This window comes from Biomphalaria glabrata, chromosome 6 (genome assembly GCF_947242115.1).
Source record: "Biomphalaria glabrata chromosome 6, xgBioGlab47.1, whole genome shotgun sequence".
Lineage (NCBI taxonomy): Eukaryota > Metazoa > Mollusca > Gastropoda > Planorbidae > Biomphalaria > Biomphalaria glabrata.
In genome coordinates, this window is record NC_074716.1 from 36,742,130 (window position 1) to 36,768,978 (window position 26,849).

Sequence of the window (26,849 nt, forward strand, 5' to 3'; positions counted from 1 at the left end):
AGCTATGTTATCAGATCTAAATGCGCATAAGTAAATCTGAAAGAAAAAAGTAAATTGAAAATGAAGACTTAAAATTAAACCGAATAGGTAGTTGTTGGCTTAAATGCTTTAAAACATACAATGGAAAGTAAATTGTATTATGTAAGTAGTTTATAATTAAAATAATATGCCTTTATAATCCGCGATATTATGACCTCTGACATTAATTTCATTTGTATCATTACGCGGTGCGCATGAGTTGCGAACGAATTTATTTTAAAACATTTTGTAAACTCAAATTTGAAGGATAATTTTCATTAAATAATGAAATGAATACACACTAATTTGTATGTTCATGAGTAAAAGTAAAAAATTATGTTTTCTTGATTGAGAGCTAATTTAGGTCTAGAGATGTTCCCCTCTGCACATGCGTGACCTCTCCGTCTTGTCTCATCATGTAGAAATGGTAAACATTGCCTAGATCCATAAAATACTATAGCTTTAATAGAGATATTCAACTTTTTTTTTTGAGGGTCTTAAGTTTGTTTTATGGCTACAATACATACACTAAGGTCAAAGTTAGTACCCAAGGAACATTTATGCCAAGTTTTATCAAGATTGGTCTAACGGTTTTGATTTCTATTCAGGACATACGTACACCTTACATTCTACTTTATAGTATTGTTATGACTTTGCCATGCGCACCGCCATCCAAGATAGTGCAGAAAGAAGGTGCGCACTATCAGTGACCAGACAAGTCGGATGTTGACATAAGAGACTAACGATTTCCGCCCAAGTAGAGAGCCAATATGGAGATGCTATGCTCAAGGCAGATGCCCCTTTGTGTTTGTCATGTCTCCATGTAAATAAACGTCTATGTCCTCGTTGAGTTGCCTCACTTAAGTTATTACATTGGTTGTCAGAAGTGGGATTATAGGCAACTCAACGAGAGGAGGTAGGATTTACAATGGCAGCTTTGAAACGATTAGACCAACTCTCAGTTAGAGAGCTTAGGAAGGAACTTCGTAACCGATATGAGATAATTGGTGGTACCAAGGAGGTGCTTACAGCTCGTCTCCGGCAAGCCTTGATAGATGAAGACGAAGATCCAGATACCTACTTATTTGAAATTGAACCGGAGATTTATGAGCTTATTGGCAAGATAAATGAAGCAATGTGTGAATAAATTAACAGTATGGGGAACAAGGTAGATAAAATGGTGTCTCGAATGAAAGAAGGGGTAGACTCGTTGGTAAAGGAGGAGTTGCCTGTAGACTCGTTGGTAAAGAAGTTGCGTGGTCAAGACTGTGGCTGCACAAACAGTGGTGACGGAGACGCTGGGAATTGGAGCGCCGTCTGTGTCTGTGTTGTGGGCAAGTCTTGTGGTTGTGACTTTCAAGACGAGAAACGTGACAATGATTGCTGTGATGATCTCAACGAGATGTACCGAATCAAAGGGAAAGAGACAAATGAAGAAACTGAAGACTGTTACGTGCCTGAAGCGATTGTTCATGTTGTACCTGTTACCAGTACCTTAACTGAAGTCTGTTATGAGCCTGAAACTTTTGTTTCTGGTATACCTGCAACGAGCCGGACAGATCAAGACAACGTTGGGTCTGCGTTCAAGCAGATTGCTATGGACCTTAAAGACCTCTGTTTATCTGTCAGTACCTTTGATGAGAACTCCAACCATGAAAGCCTTAAGACCGTTTCTGATTCCTTGCCTTGGATGTCGTCGAGTGAAGCTGCGAATGCGGGCCCCAACAATGGCCGAGGCAGAAACAACGAATTTGACTTTGGCCACGGCATAAAAGAGAACTCCATACTTGACAACTGCATCCAGGCGATTGACATGAACTGTATATGCGGCGTCCTGCTACAAGATCTGAACTTGATTGAAATGTGTACTTCTGCCCACATCAGTGAGAGTGACTTGAACGGTGGTGAATTAATCCCAGCGAAACCTGATGTAGTGGTGGATGAACATTACAAGGATGCTTCATGGGCATACCTTACAGATGAGGCTGAGAAAGACTATGTGCTTGAAACCATGGCTACCGGTGGGCCAACAACTGTGTTACGAGACGTCCATGGAGGAGGTCCGCTGACTCAGCATCTTAGAACAACAACCCTGGAAAATACAGTGATGGCCACAACCTCCATTTGTGTTACGTGGCTGGCAACCCTGACCTCCACTAACTCTCCCTGTGTCAGCTGGCTAGCATCAGCGACTATCTCTTTGTGTGTCAAACGGCCACGTCATCGTCGCAATAACAGCCTGGTCAACTGGAGAAAGAGAAAGCGGCACTGGAGGAAAACAATGCGGATGGCCTCGTGGGGAACACGCTCCCTGCCGCCTGTGGCTCCCACTGATCGACCTCCACCTGAACTGTCAAACCTCAGCTGCAGTGTTTCTTTTCGGGAAGAAAAGTGCTAAGACGGGGGCAATGTTATGACTTTGCCATGCGCACCGCCATCCAAGATAGTGCAGAAAGAAGGTGCGCACTATCAGTGACCAGACAAGTCGGATGTTGACATAAGAGACTAACGATTTCCGCCCAAGTAGAGAGCCAATATGGAGATGCTATGCTCAAGGCAGATGCCCCTTTGTGTTTGTCATGTCTCCATGTAAATAAACGTCTATGTCCTCGTTGAGTTGCCTCACTTAAGTTATTACAGTATACTAGCTTTAATTTTACCCGGCTTTGCTCGGATTTTTCTTTCTACAAATAGCATGCATTTATTCCGTTTGAATAATCAATAATGACATGAACAAAAAGATGATATTTTAAAAAATAAATCAATTCATCTAGTATTTTATAATCAAATCGAACGCGTGAATGTAATTGTTTATATAACATTGTTAGTTTATCTTATCTTCTTATCTTATATAATACAGACGTTACTTCAAAAAAGAAGATGATTACGTCCTACGCGTCATGCATTTAGTCATGCATATTAACCAATGACTTAAATTCTGCCAAGTCACTGGTTTTCCTGGCTAGCTCAGGCAACCCATTCCATGCTCTAATAGCACTAGGGAAGAAGAAGTATTTGTACAAATTTGTCTTAGCATATGGGATGAGGAATGTGCCTTTATCTTTGTGTCTTTCAGAGTATTTTATTAAATTTTGTTTTTGTATTTGAAGATTATGGTTCAGTGTTTTATGTATTATTGCTACTTTACTTTTGAGCCTTCTGTCCTGAAGGCTTTCTAAATTTAGTGATTTTACTAAAGGTGTTATTCTAGTCAAATGTGAATATTCGTTTGTTATGAATCGCACTGCTCTATTTTGTGTCTGTTCTAGTTTCTTAATGTTTTCTTGAGTTGAGGGGTCCCAAACAGAGGATGCATATTCTATTATTGGCCTAACCAAGGTTAAATAACATTTTAGTTTTATGTTCTTATTTGATTTATAGAAATTTCTTTTAATAAATCCTAATGCTTTGTTTGATTTTTTTTTTTTTAATTTTTTAATTTTTTAGTTTAATTTTATGTAGCTCTAGATTTAGAATCTAAACAATTTGAATGCCACAGTAGTCTAGTCAATAAATAAAAACTTTGAGCCTATTATAGTAAAAGACTATAAACTGTGATGTGAGCTTGTGTCAACCTAGGTGTAATGAATTGACCTAGATACATTAGCCGTGTACATTTCGTAGCTAAGTTGCTAAGAGGTCTAAATGCACATAAGTAAATCTTAAAGAAAAAAGTAAATTGAAAATAAAGACTTTAAAATTAAACTGGATTATTAACTGTAGGCTTAGCTGCTTTAAAAAAAAACACATTGGAAAGTAAATTGTATTATGTAAGTAGTTTATTAGTTTAATAATATGCCTTTATAATGCACGATATTATGACCTCTGACGTTCATTTCATTTGTATCACCGTCCCGAGACATGACGTTAAACTGCGCTCCTCTTTCCTTAGCACTTTTGGAGCTCAAAAGTGCCCTACTTCTTTTCTACCATTGTGTCTGCCTCCTCTTTTCCTAAGTCTGCCTTCAATGATCATCACTCTGTCTCCATAACTTTAAATTCTCACTACGTCCTAGACCAGTCCGTTTGCCGTGGACTGCGACGGGTAATGGGGGATAAAGAGATCCTGGTGTTTGAGTGGTGGCTATCTGAGGATAAACCACCACAACACAATACTTTGGCTCCAAGTTCCCCTAGACCTGAGGCCCAGATGGCCCGCTCTGGGTCAACCGGCTGGTCATGCCGAGCTACCAGCATAGATCGTCGACATATGCTGGAGGGCGGTGGCTGGAGGGTCAATCAGGGAGTTGCTGTATCGGACACATGTCCGATGCAGCAGCTGACTGAGTATAACACATGTGTAGCCCTGGCGGGCTCATTCTGGACATCCGAATGGCCCGTCCCCTTGTTGGACTCGATGGCGGGTGGGAAGCACAGGTGCCGAACTAACAAGAAAACATATATGGATAAAAAAAACCAATAAACTACTTGTCCCAGATTTAAGTCTGGGCAAGAGACGCCGTATTGAGGCAAAAAAGGAGGCCACAAAAAGCTGTACTACCTGGCCATCATTTTTGGTGGTCAGGTGCACAGAGGAGGGGGAAAGCCTGACAAAGCTGAGCCCTTTCCTTGTTGATTTTGATTTTTGATTTGAGGCACATCAGCACAATTTAGGCCATGTCGTGCCTGCCCTTTCCTTGTCTAAGCTACACAAATCAATGGAACTTCTTGTAGAAGTAGATGGCAAGACACACTCTGATGGGCTTTTAAGATGCAGAAGACTCTGTGATCTCCAAGTAGAGGTCATGCCACACAAGAGTCTGAACACCAGCAGAGGTGTAATCAGCTCTAGGGACCTACTGGAATGTTCCGAGAAGGAAATAGTGGAGGCCATTGAAGGAGTCACCCATGCCTGGCGCATTACCAGGCGCAGGGATGGTGAGGAGGTCAAAACCGCCACTATTATCCTCACATTCGGAACTAGGACACCGCCAGAGTATGTGAAGGCAGGATACCTACGAGTTCCAGTGAGGCCCTACATACCTAAACCCATGAGGTGCTTCAAGTGCCAGGGTTATGGACATGGCGCGGCAGTCTGCAAGAGGAACACTGTGTGTGCCAGATGTGCTGGAGAGGGTCATCAGGACAAGGGCTGCACAGCCCAGTTCAAATGCCCAAACTGTCACGCTGGCCACTCAGCCTTCTCCAAGGACTGCCCTGTGTGGAAACAGGAGGTTGCTGTGCAGGAGTACAAGGCAAGAAATGGGTGTACCTTCAGCCAGGCGAAATCGGATGTATTGGCCTTACCTAAGGGCCAATTCGGCTTGACAAAGAACTACACCCAGGCTGTTGCTAAGAAAGGAAGATCCATAGCCACACAGACGGACACATTGACCATACCACCCCCTCCTCCTCCTCCAACTCAGAAGAAAACATCGCCAAAGAACAGAGGTAGAATTATTTAGACTATTTGGTCAATGGGTGGGGTTAAATTTTGGATGGGTTTTCTCATTCGAATGCCCAACGGCTGTATGACGTTAGGCCTTCGATTGTATAATTCTACGTCTGTGGGGTTAAATATGGAGTCGAAAGCAGGGTTCGTGGGGTTGGCTTTTAGCTTGACTATATACTGCATTGCAAGCTTTTTCATTCTTATATCCATGGGAAGTTCTCCAGCTTCCACATGGAGACTTGGGATAGGTGATGTACGAAACGCACCTAGACAGAGACGCAGGGCAGCATTTTGTATTGGTTTCGGTATTTTTAGATAAGACTTCCTTGCTGCTCCATATATTATGGATCCGTAGTCAGGGATCTTTTTTTTTTTGTGTATAAATAGTTCAGGGTCCCCTTAGATTACAAAAATGCAAACTAACTGTTTTGGAGTCTGAAAATTTAAAAACCGTTGTCGTTTGCCCAACCCTGAATTTTGTTTAAACATAACTGTAATTTTCTTTCTAAGGTGTTCATGTTTTTCCCATAAGTAAAAATGACAAAGTCATCAACATACAAAGAGCACTCTATGCCAGGGGACAGCGCATTTATGATGCTATTTATTTTAATGTTGAACAGGGTGACTGAAAGAATGCTGCCCTGGGGTACACCCATTTCCTGGTCATGAGTGTCAGAAGCGGAGTTGCCCACTCGAACCTGAAATTTTCGATCTTTCAAAAATTCCCCCACAAAACGGGGAAGGTGTCCCTTAAGCCCCATAAGTTCCAGGTCAAGTAGAATGCCATGTTTCCAGGTTGTGTCATAGGCCTTTTCTATATCGAAGAATACAGCTACTAGATGTTCTCTTCTGAGTAATGCATTTCTAATATAAGCTTCCATCCTTACCAGGTGGTCAGTTGTTGTCCGCCCCTGCCGGAATCCGCACTGGTAGTTGGAGATCACTTTATTCCTCTCCAGGTACCAGACCAGCCTACTGTTAATCATTCTTTCCATGGTTTTGCAGATGCAGATTGTTAGTGCTATTGGTCGATAGTTAACTGGGTCAGAGCCGTCTCTTCCCGGTTTAGGTATCGGTATAACTGTGGCTTTCCTCCAACTGTTTGGGAAAGCGCCTGTTTGCCACACACAGTTATAGACCCCTAGCAGGACTGCCAATGAGGGTTCGGGAAGGTGCTTGAGTAACTGGTAATGGATTTCATCTTCTCCAGGCGCTGTGTCATGTGACTTGTCCAGCGATTCCCTCAGTTTCTCAAGCGAGAACGGTTTGTTGTAGTCTTCATTGTTCTCTGACCTGAAATCAATGGGGTGTCTTTCCTCCCTGGTTTAGACTTTTTGGAACTCTGGCGTGTAGTGTGCAGTGGATGATTTTTCTGCTATTGAGGATGCAAGGCAGTCAGCTATTTCTCTGGGGGACGTGACAGTTCGTCCTTGTTTTTTCAAATGCCCTATTGCATTTGATTCTTTCCCTTTGATTCGCCTTACTGCCTTCCAAACCGCTCTAGCAGAAGTCTTGGCATCCAGACTGCCGACAAAACTTCTCCAGGAATTCCTTTTGCCTGACCGTATGGTTTGTCTAGCCTTTGCTTTAGCTATCCTGAATAGCTTTAGGTTTTCCTGGGAAGGATTCTTTATAAATGCAACCAGTCGTTTTTTTCTATCGCCAATAGCACTTTTGCAAGCTGTATCAAACCATGGTTTGCTAGGCCGTTTTGGATTTGCAGAGGTTAGGGGTACAACTTTCCTGGCTATACTTAGTAGCTTGCTAGCAAAGGTATCAGCTGGGCTCTGTTCATCGAGGATATTTTCTGTGATATCCTCGGAGCATCTTTTTTGGAATTGTTTCCAATCGGCCTTATTCAGTTTCCACCGCTGAGGTCGTCCCAATGAGGGGAGATTGTTAGTAATGATGATTGGGAAGTGATCACTTCCCTGCAGATCATTGCTAACTGACGTTTAAAGTCGTCCAGGAGTCCGGGGACGCATACGGTGAGGTCAATGCTTGGGAGTGATCCAGTTCCTGGGTGCAAGTAGGTCGGTGATGCATCATTAAGTATGCATAAATCATGTTGGAGGAAGATATCCTTCAGCATACGACCTCTTGTGTCGGTATTGTTGGATCCCCACATGGTGTTATGGGCATTGAAATCCCCGAGGATTAAATAAGGCCGGGGGAGTTGTTTCAATAGGTCCTCCATGTCTGTTGGGTTTAATGAAGCGCCTGGTGGTAGATACAGGCTGCAGCAAGTGATAACCTTGTGAAGGGTTATCCTAGCTGCTACGGCCTGTAGTGTGGTCTCATGGGGGATGCTGTCTTTCACAAGGATACAGACTCCACCTGATGCTCTCTCTGCATCCTCAACATTCTTGCTGTAAGCACTGTAGCTTCGGAAGCTGATGCTATCTTTCAGAAATGTTTCCTGTAAGCAGACAGCTACAGGAGTCTCAGAGTCCATCAGTAGCTGCATTTCCTCATAATTGGCCTTCAGGCCTCACCAATTCCACTATACAATTCTGGAATCCATGGCTTATTCTAGATGACCTACTTGGAGCTATTTGGCCTTGGGAGGCCCCCGTAGGGGTTTCCCTTTATTTCAGTGACCTTGGTATTTTTATTCTTGGGTTTGGATGGAGAGGAGGACAACCCCCCTTTGGGGAAAGTCTTTCTCTCTGGAGAGGGAGATCCCTCTGGTTAGAGCAGAGGTTATTTCCTCCTCTCTCACCTCGGGCATCCTCTCCGCTTTGATTTCTCCCCTTAGGGAGTTGGTCAACCTCTAATTCGGTAGAGGTTGGGGTGTCTGGCTGGGTTCTCTGTGTATTTAGTTGGTATATGATTTTCTATAATGCTTTTAAGATGGTTTTTAATGAAATTCCAGAGGTCATCGACTGGTTGGTTAATGTCTTTTTCTAATAAGAATGTTTGTTGAAAGTTTAATGCAGCTTGGTGTAGTTGTGTTAGGTTACATTTATTCCAGAGTAAGATTTTTCTTTTGGGTTTTATCTGACTGGGTATTTTTTTGATCTCATATGTACGTCAGGACTTCTAACATCGCAGATATAAGGAACGAATTTATGTAAAAATACTTCTTAAAGACAAATTTGAAGCTTAATTTTATTAAATAAAGAAATCAATTGACCATATTTTGTATTTTCATGTGTCAAAGTAAAAAACTATATGTGCAAAGTGTAGTTCTTAGAGAATTAGATGTAGATCTAAACCCTTTCGATCTTTTCTCATGTCAACATGGTAAACATAGCCTAGATTTATAAGATACAATACTTTTATAGAGTTGGTCACCTTTTTTTTTTTTTGAGAGTCTTAAGTTTGTTTTAGGGCTACAATACATAGGCCTATACTACTGTCCAAGTCAGTACCCAAGGAACTTTTATGCCAAGTTTTATCAAGATTGGTGAAACGGTTTTCATTTTTTATTTCTATGGAGTACATACATTTATACATATGCCTTACTTTCTACTTTATAGCATAGATATATATATATATATATATATATATATATATATATATATATATATATATATATTTATTTATGCTGTACGCGCATAGGGTTAGGGTTTACTGGGCGATAGGGTTAGGGTTTGGAAAAAAAAGCGCACCACAACTCCAAAGTTCTGGATTCGCTAGTGGTTGAAGGAGGGCACAAGAAATCAAATTGTAATATTTTTTTTAAAGATTTTCTTTTGCAAACACACTCAGCATTGAATGTCCTTGATTTCATTCTTTGAATTTAGGCCTCATAAGTAAGGAAACCTAGCTAGTCACTAGTTACTATTCCAGTAGCTTTAGATCTGCCGCAGAAGATACATTCTGCAAGTCAGGGAATATCAGTTTGAGTCCCTTTATCTTGCTAAGAGAGAGATTAAGCTCTACCTATATTTCTTCTATTAAAACCTTTGGCCTTCTCACTTTCATCTCAAAAGAACTCTCTCCTGAATTTGGTAATTGCAATAAAAAAAAAAGAATGTAGAATAGATCTAGATCTGTAGGCAGCTTCATTAACAGTTGATTGATTTTTAATGTGCATAGGGCTATTTAAAGGTATTTTAACAATCCCACAGAATTGTAGGCTATTTCATGAATGTTGACTATTAGAATTTTGATCTATACCTATACAAAGTTAGAACAGCAGCCAGCCAACTTTGCCCCCTTTTTAATTGTAGATTGCAAAAAGGATAAGATTGGAGATAATAAATATCTTTTAAGATGGCAGAAATTGCTGCTTTTGATTAGATCTAGATTTAGATGAAAGTTTACTTTGATCTAGATTAGTTCTAAATCTAAGTCTAGTACACACCTGGTCACATCAAGATCTGGAATCTAAATTAGTTTAGACCTCAAGATCTAGATCTTAATTCTAAATCTAGATTTATCTTCTTCTTCTTTTTCATCGTTCTCATTGTTATGTTGGAGTGTTCATATGACTAGACCAATACATGAGATTAACTGCACAGTGGTTTCCAAATCAGGGAGCTCTCCATATAGTTTTCTTTCTATTGGGGTGATTTGGGGCCAATGTCTTATACGGGCCTCTTGGTAGAGAGAGCAGTTTTGGAGGACGTGGTCGGCATTTTCTGGTGATACTCCACATGGGCAGATTTCACTGGTTCCAATTTTGAGCTTCCGGTACATGTGTTGTCGCATTCTGTTGTGTCCGGTCCTGAGTCCTGAGATTAGACGTTGGTCTTGTCGGGATAGCTTATAGTAAGCAACATCTTTCTTGTGATTTGGATGGGAGCTCGTCCATTTCTCATTTATATTATCTACAATTAATTTCTTCATTTCTTCTGGATAGAGTGCAGAGTTTACTTGTGAGTTTGTTCTCCCACTCTTGGCGAGTGTGTCAGCCTTCTCATTTCCTGCTAGTTGTATGTGAGCTGGTATCCATTGAATAACAGTTTTTTTGCTGTTGTGGTTGAGCTTTGTAACTGCTGTTCTGAGGTTTTTAATATAAGGGGAATCAGAGTTTTTCAAGCTTTGGAGGGTTGTTTTTGCGTCTGTTAGAAAGACAATCTGACTAATAGAAAGACAATCTGACTAGATTTATCTGCTAACAAATGGAATAATAATAATTTTCATCTAAACTGTTGCTCCGCTTAGACCAAAAACAAATTTTTGAACAAAAATTCTCAGCAAAATCTTAAAAATTTTAGAAGACAACATCCATCATAAAGTCAAGTTGTCACTGATTGATTTCTGTCAATCAACTAGAACCAAACTGTACAAAAATTTCTTCATTCCTTACTTGGTCAGACTGTATCCTTCTTGTTGACTAGGAACGTAAAAAGGATCAAGAAGTCTGTGTGTAGTCACTCAACGAATTCTTTATGTTGTCTCATTAAATTTTCAGGATGCAATAATGAAAAAAGGCTTTCGCTAAAAAGCATTCAAGAGTTGAAAAGCTGAAGAACATTTTCTAAGGCATAGGTTTAGAGAGAGGCGTTACAAAGCGGGCCGTGCTAATTAGACATGACAGAAAAGGGTGAGGGAGAAAATGATATAGAATTCACAGGCCAGAAGTGAGTGTTTGGGAGGGCATTTTAAAGCTGGTCATTCCAATTAAACATAACATATAATAGAATACGTGGGCCAAATGGGGGGCAGTTTTATTGAAGGGTAATGAATGGCTAAAAATTATGTCAAAATTATGTTTTGCAGGATGTAATTTAAACAAGGTTACAAAAGACAGTTTGTGTGGAAACACAAACTCAAAATTGGCCCCCAAAGTGGTCCACCCAGGCAGGCTTCAACATTTTCAGAAAGAACATCCAAATGAAATTATTTCAAAGACAAATGAGAGATAAGAATGGAGAAAGAAGGTTAACAGATCTTGTGTAGTGCCCCAACGGTCCCGCGGATCAAAGAATAGGTGAAAGCGAATGTAAAATTAGATGTGAACCTGGCCTAACTAGTTCCCCTTTTAGACCTTGTGGAAAATGATGTAAAGTTCATCTGTTTTTGTGGCCTACGGTTAACGAGGGTGTCATGTAGCCAGCACAACGACCAACCACCTTTACTTTTCCCCAACTAATGTCAGGTACCCATTAGAGCTGAGTGGACTCAGAGGCTCCCAAAGATTCCCAAGTTGAAAATCCCAGTCTTCACCAGGATTCGAACCCAGGACCCCCAATTCAGAAGCCAAGCGCTTTACTGCTCAGCCACCGCGACTCCCCTGGCCTAACTGATGTCTTATAATTGATCTAATTGTTTTGAAAAGGCTCAATCTCTTATTCAAATCTTTAAAAATAAATAATTTCCGCAACAAAAGGAAGTTTACAAGATTACTATTCGTTTTAAATTAGGTCGAACTTATAATGCATACTAATTAGCCTTTTCTCTTTAAAAAACTGCTTGCATAACTGATTTAAAAAATTAGATTTTTCGCTTTCAGAAAAAAAAAAAGTAGCCGTTGCATCAGAACTTTGAATGGTCTAAAATATTGTGATGTCGGATTTTCAATATCTTTTCTAGTTTACGAGATCTAAACGGGACAGACGGACAGACAGACAGACATTTGGCACAAAACTAATAGCGCCTTTCCCCTTTTCAGGGGCCGCTAAAAAATAGCCCAGGCCAAAATATAAAGCCTATCAAATATTTCTAATATAAACTGAAAAGCAGAAGAATAGTCAAATAGTGTGTAAATAAGACTATTTGTTAAGGCGGAGATATTATGGGCCCATCCAATTCAACTTAATAGATACTAGAATTCCCTGGGCAAAGGAATGTGTGGGGGACCCTTATTTGTGGGCTTTAAGATAATTATTATTATTGTTATAAGTAACACAAAAAAGGGACATGTTCCTTGGCAAAAGAAACATATATAGCCTGGGAACAAATCCATTAGCGTAACTGGTTGGGGGGAGGTGGCGGGGAGTGGGGTATAGTATCCAATATTTCTAATTTTGTCTCTTTAAACCATCTCTTTAAACCATGTAAGGCTTATCAGCTAAGGACCATATTTTGATCAACAATGATATTATATTTGCAGATTTGATAACTTAAAAAAAGTACCTGAGTTCAATTAATTCCTTTTCTTTTTTCTGAAGCTCTTTTTTGGCTGTCACATACAGAGAAGAAATATTTTTGGTAAGTTGGATTTTTAGAGCTTCAAGCTTTTTGTTTTCTGTTATTAATCTTTCATTTTCTAAGCGTAGTTTGCTCAACTCTTGATCACTCTGAAATTAAAAAAAAGTAATATTTAAAAAAAAAATATAATAAAGACAAAAAATACTTGCTTATATTGAGTAAACTGTGTGTGATTATAGTGAGAGGTTACTGGCTGTGCTTGTTTATCAGGTTGTGCTTTGGGTGAAGAGCACTGTTTTATCACTGCCATATTTCTCATTTTTGCAAGACCTATCTCCTAATTGTTTGTTTTTTTTACATAAAAATACACCACTTTTAAAACAATACATAAATGAAAGGTAGATTATTTTAAAGAAAGATAAATATTTTTGATAATCATGAAAATAATGTTATTATATATATATATAACTAATTTTTGACAATATCTTATGACAGTCAACAGAAAACATGTACAAACATATCTTTATAAATAGGCAGTGGTTCATGTTATTTAATAGTGGCATAATGCACTGTGGCTTACATATTAATGAAAAAGTTGGGCCAAAGGATTTCTTACAGAGGTTAGTACTGAGGGGCTATTCTGTCTGAAGCACCCCAGTCAGATAGATGATTATTTGATCTTTTTCATAAGTGAGAAAAATATAGAAAATCCTGACCAAATGTACACAGGCAACAACCATTTTGTATACAGAAAGGTAGGATAGTGGTTATTGGTAGCTTTTAGTTCATAACTTCTGATATTCATCCAGAACTGTTGGACGCCACCTGAGTTTCTGTGATAGCACAAACTTTCCTTGTAATCTTGTTTGTGTTTGTTAATAGCTCTGCAGGCTACATGGAGATCTTAAGCTGTATAGTGACAAACCTTTTGTATTGAATAGCAGATTGAGATATTAGTGATAGTGTTATGTCCAGGAATTGAGCATATCCACTTAAATAGTAATCAAAACAGAATCATCTAAAGTTCTTAGTGGTTCCAAGCAATGCTAATTTGGTTTGCGCACAGAACAGTGGCAAGCAAGCTTATTTAAAAATAGTTTTAAATTGAGTTTACTGTTTTTAGTTGGTTTCAATTTATCTAAATAATTATCACATGGATCACTGAAAATGAGTTCTGGCCTCCCATTAGTGACATTATGAGGAGTGAGAGAAAATGGTGGAACATATCAGGAAGGGGAATGTGCCTACAATGTAACTTGACCTGTATGGGTGCTTATTTTTTTTATAAGGCACTAAGATGAGAAGCAGAATTTCCTGCCAGGACAGTATGGGAGGAGTAGGCATTCCAGTCCTGTAACCAATAAGAGTTCATCTCAGCTCTTTTCAAGTGAGAAAGGAAGATGTGGGCCTGGGTGGTTAGTCAGTGGAGTGGTCAAATAAATTATCAGTCTGCAAAATGGGATGACAATTTTACCATAGAGTCAATAATATCCATCAACTTAATAATAATGGACAGAGCTTGACTGAAAAGATAAGAAAAGAGAGTGCAACGCAAAAAAACTTTGTTTTAATGTTTTATTTTTTTGTTTCAGAATAACTGAGCTAGCAGTGTACAGAATTGATTCTTTTTTAAAAGAGATGCTTTACATCAGTGTTTCTCAAACTTTTATTGGTGGCATCCCCCTAAACAAAAGAAAAAAATGTGTTCGCTGCCCCCCCCCCCCCCCCCAGCCAGCTGTGCACTGGAAGAATGGCTATAGACTCACAGAGAATGGTGTGGGAGGGTTTTTAGACAGTAATAAAAAAGAAAAGAAACTTAAAGACATAAATTTAATTCTTACTGGAACTAGTATTGGATATGTAGGTGGTTCTATTCTCCCTCCATCCAGCAAGAAGGTCTGGGGAGTGCTGTAAGCTCCCCCAGTGGGGTCCTGGGGACCTAGCTTTTTCCTGCGTTCTGAACATCAAAAAAGATACAAGACACCGATAGCATAGACAAACAGACACAAACACTCTTTTGTTCCCCTGGCAATCAAATCATTAAATAGGAACAAGCTGATATAAACTTTGTCACATGTAAATTATGAGTGAGTCTGGTGTGAATGTACACTTTGGTTTCTTATAGTTATGTTTTTTGTTTGGTGTAATGCACAAATTGTAAGACAAATTTCCATACGGACAATAAAAAACTTCACATACTTAAAATATTTCAATTATATTTTATTTTAATATTATTTAAGTTGATTGAATAATAATTACAATAAAATATTTTTTTTTTTAAATAAATTGACACTCTTAGCCCCTTCCTTTTTAAGCCAGGACATTGCGTCCCCCTTAAAGCCAAAGTTTGCAAAACACTGTTACACATATTCATTTTCATATTTTATATATAGGCTATGAAATCTTATAATGCAGCTGAATTCTCACTTCTACCTAAAGTACATTTTGTGACAGACATTATAAATGTGATTGAATAAATTTATGAATTATAGAGAATCAGGCTGCAACAGGGTCGAAACTGAGGGAACAAAGTAAAAAAGGTGCAAATTGGAAAAGTTAAGCACAAATTTAGAACATTTAGGAATGTTTAAAAGAAGGTAAATTTTTCCAGACACTTTTTCATTTATTAAAGGATTTTTCTGATTATTTTAGTTTACCTTTTTAACTCTGCTTTATTAATAAAAAAAATATTTTGTACTTCATTATTCTGACTGAGATGATCAATCTGAGAACTAAAACTATGTTCCATCACTTAACATGTGTGCAGGTCATGTTAAGGTTATTGTTCTTAACTTCAGCAGACAAAATAATAATAATAATAATAATTTTATTTATAAAGCGCTGTTAACAAACAAAATGTAGGCTCAAGGCGCTGTAACAACATTACAAACAAAAACACGAGAGCTAAAATGACAGTTAATCTAAAAAAGTAATAAACAGATAGGTCTTAATGTTCTTCTTAAAAGTGGTGTAGCATGTTGTCTGTCTGAGATCAATGGGGAGTGAGTTCCAAACCTTTGGTCCGTGAACTGAAAAAGTACGCAGACCGTAGCTTTTGAGGGAGAAACGAGGCACTAATAAAAGCGTTGAGTCCATTGAGCGCAGGGCTCTCTGGGGGACATATGGAGTAATCACTTCGCTAAGGTACAAGGGCATCTCCTTGTTATATATACACTGATATAAGAGTATAATATAGAACTTGATAAGACCTATTTTAAAAGTGACTTTGTCATTTGAGATGCATATCAAAAAAGATCCTGGTTAAGGGTATGCAGAGTATATAAAATTCTAATGATAGATCTATCTAGACTTAGAAGACAGTGTAAAAAATGTTCCTGAATGTCTATGAATTTGAAAAACTCTTTAATGAATAGGAACTACATGCGAAATACCCAAAGATGCAATCTAAGATAATAATTGTCTAGTCCTCTCGCCAAATTTCAAATATTTTTTTTTTATTTTGAAAATTTTTAACATTCAAACTAGAACCTTGAGCCAGACCTTGAAGCTGAACGTTTGCTCAGGTGAGGGTCGTGCACTCAAAGATATAAAGTTTCATTGGAGTATGGCTGAACACAGCATCATCGCAGTGTGACTTTGTTTCAAGCCAAGTCGTCAGTTTTACATGCAGTCGTCGCCTGCTCGATCGTACGTTCAACGAGCCGTTAACTCAGGGTGACCTTCGTCAGGACAGTGATCATCTCAACGTCTGGTCTACTCAACGAGTATATTAGCAACGCCTGATCTTCGTATGCTGAATCGACCTACAGCCAGAGGAACCGTTCATTCATAACGGGTGAGAGTTTGTTAGTGAACCTGTTGGACATATTTTTTCTTCGCTTGCGAAAACAGTCGTAGGAGCCACATAGTCGTATCAAGTTTTACCTTGTCAGTTTTGAGAAGGACAGTTTGCCCGCTGTCAGAAGTATTGTGAGTACTACAAGTTTGTTAGCTAACTAAATCGCTCTGTCTTACCCTTTGAGAGATTCTTGTGGAGCAGTTTGCTCATTGAACCGGTTGCTTGCCACTTTTATAACGGTCACTGCGTTTAACCTTTGGAAGGTTAGTGAAGTCGTATTTGTCGTTGCTGGACATTGATCTATTTATTATACGTTGATCTAGACCATATCTAGACTTGTTAGTATTGAAGTTGTGGAAACAGCTACATCCACTTATTTTTTGTGAAAAAACGTTAATCGTATAACGGAACGTCGTCAAAGGTGACCTTGGTCTCACCTAGTCTACATTGGACATTACGGACATTTTGGTCTAGTGAAGCAGCATACAACAGCAAACTTCGTCGTACTACCAGATTAACAGCAGAAACAGTAAACTATTTTAGAGAACCGTTATTCGTCAGCCCAGATCAAGTCATCGTCAAGAAAGTCGTTATTCGCCCGCCCAGATCAAGTCATCGTCAAGAAATTCGTTATTCGTCAGTCGTCCAGATCAAGTTGCAGTCAAGAGACTGTTATTTGTCAGTAGTCGTCTACGCAAATCAAGTCGTCGCCAGGAGAACCCTTAACCTATTCGTCAGTAACTGTGTACACATATGGTCATCAACAGTTGTCGAAGAAATTGAAACATTTTGCTGTGGCATATCAAGACATCTGGGGCATTACGTGGGATACTCGACACGGATTGTATCCACTGGTAGCACCGGAGAACAGAGTCAGAACTGGAAGAGAGGCAGTGGAATTTGCTGTAGATCTATCATATTCGAGAATCCGAGCAGAGGGATCTTTCTTATCGAAGCTAAGTGCCATTTTTCTTATTAGTATATGTTTAGATTGCCCTTAGAAATAGATTTTGTTTAAATTTGGTACGTTAGCCTGAGTAAAATCAGGTGGTGCGAAAAGCTATATTATACGTTTAGGATAGTGATTGTTTTTGTTTGTGTAAACGTCATATCCGTTGTTGCTTGGCTACTTTGTGACGTTATCAATGTGTGCCATATTGTCATATCCCAACCCATAGCGATAGTCTCATTTAATTATTTCATTTGTGTATATTATATTATATTATTTATTTTTATTAATTTAATTAGATCTGTTATTCTTTCACTTAATGATAGAAAGTGCAGGTAAGATTCTTTTATTGAGAATCAGCCTAAAATACTTTTTAGTTTGAGCGGTTAAAATCAAATATGATTTTGCCATGCGAATAATGCCAAAACTGGCATAGTAGTCAAACATTGTCGTCTGGCTAATCTTAGATCCACAAATTTTTTTACATTTCGTTTGTACATCTACTGATCTAGGCTCTAATTTTGAATATTAATTGGAAAGATGAATGAAGGTAGTACATTCTAGATATATATATCTTGTTAAAGATATATTTGACATATGGTATGAAAATATTCATTTCATATGGTTAAATAGAACCATAAGTTCTGGATTAGATCTATCTACTCTAGACACTTCAGACTTCAGTCACATCAAATTTGAAATTGATCATAGAGGAGATCTAGTTATTCATACTCATAGTCATAGTGATCTTGGTAACTGTAGATCTAAATGGTACTATTATATATACTATAATATACTAGATTTAAATTTGTGTGATATTAATATACAGATTTGAATATAACTCTGACTAGATTTACACATTTACTGAATCTATAGAGACATAACACTTAAAACTTATATAAAAGTGTGTAAAAACTTAAATATAAAATAAGTTTAAAGTATAGCCATAACCAATATAGGCTAAGTAAAAATATATATAAATTTTGGGTGAAAATATAATACAATGGCTACATCATCATATGTGGACCTTAAGGAGGTTAAGGAAGCAGCTATGTGGGATGGAAAGGCCATGGAGTTAAAAGGAAAGGACTTGGCAGCTTATGTACAGCAAGTTGTGAGGGAAGAAATGGAACGTCAAGATAAAATAAGAAAGGAAAAAGAAGAGATAGAGAGACAAGAAGAACGTCAAAGACAAGAGATAGAGAGACAAGAAGAACGTCAAAGACAAGAGATAGAGAGACAAGAAGAACGTCAAAGACAAGAGATAGAGAGACAGAAAGAAGAAAAAAGACAAGAGATAGAGAGACAGAAAGAAGAAAAAAGACAAGAGATAGAAAGACAAGATAGGATCAGAAAGGAAGAATATGAGAAGCAAAAAGAGGACCAAGAAAGGCAAGACAAAGAGAGAGAAAAAACTAGAGAACATGAAGCTAAAATGGAGAAGATGAGATTGGATGCAGCACAAGCCAGAGCTCAAACTGCACAGACAACTCAAGGAAATAGCACAAATAATTCAAATAATACTACCACACAAAGAGACAACCCTAATTCACAAACATGGCTAAAGAGGAAGATACAAAGTTTTGATGAACAGAAGGATGACATTGGTGATTTTCTGAAAAGATATGAGGCAAAAATGTCTACATTTAATATGCCAGAAGAAGAATGGTCTGAAATACTGATAGACTTGTTCATGGTCAAGCTCTAACAATATGCCAAAATCATGACCATCATATTGATGATAGCTATCAAGTCTTGAAAAGAGAGTTGTTGAATGCCTATGGTCATAATGCCACAACTTTCAGAAAGAAATACTTTGACAATATACCATCATTAGGAATAGAACCGCAAACTACCATTAATATGGAAAAGGATTTTTTCAATAAGTGGGTAAAATTAGAAAAAGTGGTAAATTCGTATGAGGGATTAAAAAATTGTATTCTAGTGGATAACTTTGTAAATAAATGTGATCCCCAATTACAATCTTTTATTAGAGAAAGAAACCCAAAAACTATAGTTGAAATAACAGAGATAATGAGAGTATACAAAAATGCCTATCCAAATAAACCATTTTCTGATAGGGATAAGAGCAAAGTAGATTTAATAGGATACACCAAAGAAAATATGGATAGAAGTAGAAATAGAAATAGAAAATATAGTGAAATAACCTGTTTTAAATGTCAAGGAAAAGGTCATATAGCATCTAACTGTAGAAAAGGGAATAGTAGGTCGGGAAGTAGAAATAGATACACTGAACAAAATAACAGTAGATATAGGAGTAGAGATAGGAATGACAGGGGGAAATTATAGAAATAGGAGTTACAGTAGGGAATACAAAAATAAAGGTACAGATAGGGTATATTTCATGGAAGGAAATAGGAACAATTTTGCAGTGTACCCAGGGTTTGTAGATAGAATTCCGGTGGAATTAATCAGGGATTCAGGTTGTAACACTTTGGCAGTAAAAACTAAATTTGTCAAACCTCATTGGTATAAAGGGTTTAATAGGAAAGTAGAATTAGCAGATGGCACCGTAAGGGAATTTAAAGCTATAAGGGTATACATTGAAACTCCATTTTTCACTGGTTATTGTGATGGCATTGCGATACCAGAAATGAGATATGATATATTAGTAGGAAACATAAGAGGAGTTAAAGAATGTTCAAGAAAAGAATTAGAAGACTGGCAAAACAAATACAAAAACATAAGACAAAATCATGAAAACATAGAAACACAAAACATAACAAGTATGGTAATAACAAGATCATTGGATAAACAAGATGAGAAACAGGAAAATACAATAAATGTAATAAGTAATGATGAAGAAAAAGAAACCAGTAATGTAATACAAATAGAAAATACAGATGTCAAGGAAAGGGAGATAGAAAATGAAACACAAAATAGTCCTGAAACACAAATATCTCAAAGTGAAAAAGAAACAACACCCAAACTTGCATTAGAACAAATGAATGACAATATTATTGGGAAAATATATTCAAGAATATCAGATAAAAACAATAATAATCCAATGGAGAAATTTTGTATAGAGAATAAAATATTTTTTAGACAAACAAGTAATGATAACAAAAAAATAAAACAACTTGTCTTACCACAGAAATATTGGAAAGATGTTTCAATCATGACACATGATAATAATTTAGCAGCACATAGGGGAGTAAAAAAATGTTATAGGAATTTGTCAAAACAAGTATTTTGGCCCAAAATGAAAGCAACAATCAATAAATACATAAACTCATGTGACATATGTCAAAAGAGATCTAACAAAAGTTTAGTGAATAAAGCACCCATTCAAGAAATGGATGAACCTACAGAACCATTTCAGAAAGTAGCTATTGATTTAATAGGTCCTTTAATTCAAACAGAAAATAATAATAAATACATTCTAACAGTAATAGACGTTTAGAAGAATGCTTGATGATAATAACAAATGAAAATCACAATGAAAATGATATTAAGGAAATACCTGTAATAGAAATAAAAGAGAATCAAACTTGGCAAAAGATTAATCTTAATAATTTAACTAAGGAAAAGTCAAAAGATATAACTAAAATAATACAGGAATACAAAGAAATTTTTTCCAGCATACCAGGAAAAACAAATATTATTAAACATGACATTAAAGTAACAGACCCAAAACCTATCAAGCTTAAGCCATATAGAATACCTTTACATTTACAAGACAAAGTAAAAAAAGAAATAGACAATTTACTAGAATCAAGTATAATTGAACCATCAACATCTCCTTATGCTTCACCAATTGTGATAGCTAAAAAGAAAAATGGAGATATAGGATTATGTATTGACTATAGGAAACTTAACAACATCACAGAATTTGACCCATATCCAATGCCAAATATAGAGGATATTTTACATAAATTAAATGGAGCAAATTTTTTTACTAAATTGGATTTAACTAAAGGTTATTGGCAAATACCGTTAACAGAAAATGCAAAACCTTAAACAGCATTTGTAACGGGGACACGACAATTCGTTCACGACTTTTCGTACACGCGACTATTCGTTTACCAGACATTTCGTTCACCCGACAATTCGTTCACGCGACATATCGCTCACAGACTATTCGCTCACAGACAACTTGTTCACCGACAGTTGGTTCACGACAAATCGTTCACGCGACAAATCGTTCACTAACAATTCGTTCACAGACAAATCGTTCACTTGTTATTTCCAAAAACAAAAAATGGCTAAAGATCAGGCTTAATCCGAATTTTTTTGTTAATTTTTTGTTTGTTGTTAATATTTTGTTAATGAGGACAGTATGTGATAAAATATATACTTAAAAGAAAAAAGAGATATTACAAGCAAGCTGAAACATTTAAATGGGACCTCACTTTACTAAAGGTAAAATTTTTACTTTCAACATGTAGGCCTTCTTTTACACTCATGTCCGTCATGTAGTCTTGTTCGCCCTACCCATATTTACTTATCTTCTTAATAGCGGTCCAGATGTTTAATTAACATACCAATTTTATTGACATCTTATTAACAAAAACAAATATACGCACATACACACTAGTATTTTTTTCCACAATGCTGTCAGTGTTTTTACGAGAGTTAATTTAGATTTTTAACAATGGTACTAGATTTGTTACAATATGTGTGGTTTCACTGTTCAACTCTGAAACATATCTAAGGTTAATACTTATCAATTAAGACATCTAAGAAAAAAAAACTAATTACATATACAGCACTAGGAAATATTTTGGTTCCCTATCAAAAAATTATAAATTTATCGCAATACAACAAAGCAAAATTGTTTCCATAAATTTGATATTGAAGTCCAAGCAATAAAATTAGTCTACCAATGGGTGGTCACATATAGAAACAAGTTAACTAAAATAAAAATAAAATAGAACTCCTTTTAAACTTGATGGAAAGTACTATACTAGTGTCTAGTAGATATTTTCAATTTTAACAGATTGAACATGTGTATAGGCAATGTCCAATAAAGTTTTATTATTTCCAGAGGAGCCAGTCTGTCTAGCACTCAACTAGGTGTTAACTAGAGTATCCAGATGAATGGGTAGATTCCCGGTAGATGAAAACAAAAGATGGAGGGGGGGGGGGGTGTAAAGGTATATTAAAGGTGAAAGTAAAAATGTTACCTATTGTAAAGTGAGACCCGTTTACATTTTTCAGCTAGATTGTAAGATCTTTTATTCTTTTAAGTATTATTTTTATCACATACTGTCCTCATTAACAAAATATTAACAACAACAACAAAATTAAATAAACTCGGATTAGACCTGATCTCTAGAATTTTTTTGTTTTTGGAAATAATAGCTACAAAAGTTTTAATGTAAATAAATTAAACACGCAACGAAAATATATAATATTAACAATATGTTACTATCCAGTGAACGATTTGTCCGTGCCGTGAACGAATAGTCGCGTGAACGATTTGTCGCGTGAACGATTTGTTGTGAACCAACTGTCGGTGAACAAGTTGTCTGTGAACGAATAGTCCGTGAGCGATATGTCGCGTGAACGAATTGTCGGGTGAACGAAATGTCTGGTGAACGAATAGTCGCGTGAACGAAAAGTCGTGAACGATTTGTCGGTGAACGAAATGTCAGTGAACGAATTGTCCTGGAACCATTTGTAACACCATATGGTATTTTTCAATGGAATTATATGAGTTTTGGGTTAGTAAATGCACCAGCCACATTTAATAGAATGATGAACATGATAATTGGAAACAAAGAAAATGTTATTTGTTATTTGGATGACATATGTATTTTTAATAATAGTTGGGAGGAACATTTGGTAGATGTAAAAGAAGTGTTCAAAATAATAAAAGAAAGTGGACTTACAATTCAGGCAGAAAAAGTAGAAATAGGATTGGAGGAAATAATTTTCTTAGGACATAAAGTAAATAACAACATGATTAGCCCTATTGAAAATAACATAAAGAAAGTACTTAATATTGAAATACCTACAAAAAAAAGACAAATTAAAAGCATATTAGGAATAGTAAATTATTACAGAAAGTTCATAAAGAACTTAGCAGAAATAGTGAATCCATTAAGTGATTTACTTAAAAAAGGAAAACCTCAAAAAGTAGTCTGTAATGAGGAATGTGTGAAAGCTATTGACAGAATTAAAGATGTTTTTAGTCATGAATTAATATTAAGACTACCCGATAAAGACAAAATATTTTATGTCACAACTGATGCATCTGGTAGTGCTATTGGTGGTTGTCTAATGCAGAACTATGATAACTTACATCCTATATTATATGTAAGTAGAAAATTATCAGAGGCAGAGAAAAAATATATAGTGTCATTGAACGGGAAGCGTTAGCTGTAATATGGGTAATTACTAAGCTAGAGAGTTACCTAATAGGGAGGAAATTCATATTATTAACTGATCATAAACCTATTCAGTATATACAGCAAAAGAGTATGAAAAACAGTCGTGTATATAGATGGTTCTTAACACTACAGGAATATAAATTTGAAGTGAAAGCTATTAGTGGATCTGTGAATATTGTAGCTGATCTACTATCTAGAATGACATTGAAATGAGATAATTTTGTAAATAAACTATGATTATATTGATTATGTAATATATATGTTAATAAATTGGCACAATTTATATGTTATGGAAAAGGGAGATAAGTAAATTTTATGTTAAGCATTTAAAAGTAAGTATGGATATATTTTTAAGTGAATCATTTCATATATCATTGACGAAAGTTAGTTCGATTGATAAGGGTGAGTATAAAAGAAAAATGGACAAAAGCTTATAAAAGGGTGGTACGGAAAAGCTTATTGAATGTGGAAATAAAGTCAATAATTGTTTTTGAAATATTATATTTTGTCAGATTACTGCCAGTGGAGAACATTTGTGAGAGATGATACTATATGACGTGCCCATGAGATGCCACATTTCCATGATGAACTGTTACTGTTTATTAAATGAAGATGACTTTGGAACTTTGGAAGTCTACACAGTATAATGATATGAACATTGGCATGAACATGATGAACTGTCAAGCCAAGATGAAGATGTCAAGATTTTATGTTTGTTGTCTTCCACATAAATTGCAAATGCCCTTGTAAGACTTGACAGTAGTGGAAAAATATTGACATATTTTTTTTCAAGGGGGGGGAGGAATCTGTTAGACACCTTATTTATAGTTTAGTTATTTAGCGACGCACCATAGAAGAGGCTTATTGAACGGGACTAGTGACGTTTGGGATATGTTGGGTTAGAGACCGGAAAATCAGTTAGTGATAGAATCCTCTAGGGTAACGATGTGTTTAGTTGACAGAGACTTTTACTGTGGCCTTTTTCTTAGAATAAACATAGGATAAATTGTTCGTCAGCGTTGACTACATCTCTTTACTTGTTAAATAGATGTGTTGTTCATTCTGTATTGTTGATCAACTACACTGAATACACCCGAGCAATAAAACTCAAACGCTTGCAGAGTAACTGGTTGAAATTCAAGTCATCTAGAGTTGACCTCAAGACAGCCTGAACAAGCAACATCACAATATATATATCTGTCAGTCAGCTATATAATCACTATCAATCCAACCAAACAGTCCACCAGCTGTGGCATGTGAAACATATTCTTGATGAAAATATGACTTCTCATAATCTGAATCAAAGTAACAATAACCTGTTAGACTGTGATAAGCCTAGACCTAAAAACTTTTGTGTTAATGTGCTTGGTTCATCAGCCCCTCATTTTATTTTGAATTAAACTAAGTAATTTCAAATCCATGGAGACAGACATATGTGATAGTTTTAACATGATTGGTTCATTAATTTAAGTATAGTGGTTCAAAGGCAGATTAAGAAATTAAAAATCTGTATAGCAGTCATTGTATGCTATGTTATCCACTCAATATATTAACTGAAAGTCAGTGTTGTTTCCAAGTTGGTAGAGGCACATTTGACATGATTTTTTTGTCTTGTGTCAAATGCAGAGATCAGAACCTGGACTTGTACGCTGCATTCATTGATTAAACCAAAACATTTGAAACAGTGAGTCATGAGGACCTGTGGAGGACTCTATCTCTACTTGGATGCACACAAGGATCTATCGCCATACTGAAGCAACTTCATGAGTGTCAAAGAGTCAAATCAGATACAACGGTGACCTATAAGCTCACTTCTCTAAAAAGAATCTTGTGAAGCAGGGTTGTCTACTTGCTCCAACACTCTTTGCAATATTCTTTGGAGCAATGATAAATAAAATGTGGCAATATCTGCATGAGGGCATCTACATCAGGTCCCCCCCCCCCCAGCATTATAAAGATCAACTCAGGCACCATAGAGGAAAGTAGATGGCAGCAGATGGCCTCAGCAAGAGACAGCTGGAGAGCTCCCACAAAGGCTGTGGGACACATTTGAGACCCAAAGGAAAGCCCTTATTAAAGACAGGCGCAGAAGACAGAAAAAGAACTTGAATAGACTGCCAGCGTACATCGGCTTTGTCGTCATGAGATGTGGAAAAATATCCAGGTTTCGCAATTAACTAGGTTTGCATAGTTATGTGAAACAATGCACTCATCCTTAATCTTAGGAATCGAAGACATTGCCATAATATTAACTGGTACTTTTAGGTGGTTGTGATGTTACAGACATGCCACTAGAAATTGAAACCAAGCATGGGGATGGTGAGGGAATATAATAATATAAACTGTTGTTACACTGCTTTTAATAAATATCCAAGAATTTAAAGTTTACAGGGATAATGCCCACTCAAACAATAGGTACATAAATGGAATTTGAAGCTTTTAGTGCTGAAAGAAATTAGTGAACATGACATGTAACATATAATAATAGGAACCAATGTTATTGAGAGTAGAAGGTGAAGAAAATATGGCAAAACAGAGAAGATGTGAGGAGGACCTGAACCACAGACCCTGACACAGCGCCATCGGGCTAGTGTCAACCATCTACCAGTGTGACATCTACTTGGATTATCCAGCTCTTAAAAAAAGAGCTTTCCAGTCAGTGTTGTTATCTGGCCTCCACATTGCCACACAGATCAAACTTCTCCATAAGTGTCCTCACAAACAATTCTATGTTTCACCATATTACTAAATACTACAATATCCTTAACAAAAAATACTTCTACATCGTAAACAAAAGTAACAAAAACATTTTATTTGATACACATTTGATTTCCCTCCTTCTCAATACAGACAAATTGACTTGCTGCAACTTCCACAAAAATCCTGAGAATAAACTAGTCAATTTAAAATTGTCTAAGGAAAATAAATATCTTTTTGAGATACAATAAATCAATAGATATTTTTTTTTCTCATTATAACTCACCTTTATATCTAAGTTATTATCTGTTAATTTTAATGGACTGGAATTTTTCTCTTGTTGATAAACGCAATCTAATGATAAGTCACTATAAATGTCTACACTGTTTTCATCTATATTTCTTTCTGAAGTCACTTCGTGGCAAGACTTGAAAAATGTTATACTCTTCTTCCTTACAGGTGACATTCTTACAGACAATTGGGAAATTTGAAAAACTTCTGGATAAAGCTCATCTAAATCAGTCATTTTCAAACTGAAAAAAACAACAATATACACAATAACTTCTGTAGTGTGATTTTTACAAAGCTTATAAT

General features: G+C 36.7%; 1 protein-coding gene and 1 long non-coding RNA gene across 3 annotated transcripts in view; one reads left to right on the top strand and one right to left on the bottom strand.

Annotated features, from left to right (window-relative positions):
- Positions 1 to 26,781, bottom strand: part of LOC129926632 (uncharacterized) — a 48,337-nt gene extending 21,556 nt beyond the window's left edge. Inside the window, exons 1-3 of one of the 2 annotated variants that reach the window (XM_056031821.1) lie at positions 26,542 to 26,666; positions 14,296 to 14,411; positions 12,440 to 12,603 (exon numbers count right to left, since the gene is read on the bottom strand). Coding sequence is in view for 1 of the 2 variants with exons in the window: in XM_056031819.1 (XP_055887794.1) it covers positions 12,440 to 12,603; positions 26,542 to 26,781 (404 nt within the window). In the remaining variant the exon portion in view is untranslated. Of the gene's footprint in view, positions 1 to 12,439; positions 12,604 to 14,295; positions 14,412 to 26,541 lie in introns of both variants that reach the window. The other variant, XM_056031819.1, reaches the window with a different exon arrangement.
- LOC129926633 (uncharacterized) lies at positions 1 to 26,849 on the top strand. Its single transcript, XR_008778345.1, has 4 exons — positions 1 to 141; positions 12,475 to 12,514; positions 14,947 to 15,051; positions 26,715 to 26,849. It is a non-coding gene; the product is annotated as an uncharacterized LOC129926633 (long non-coding RNA).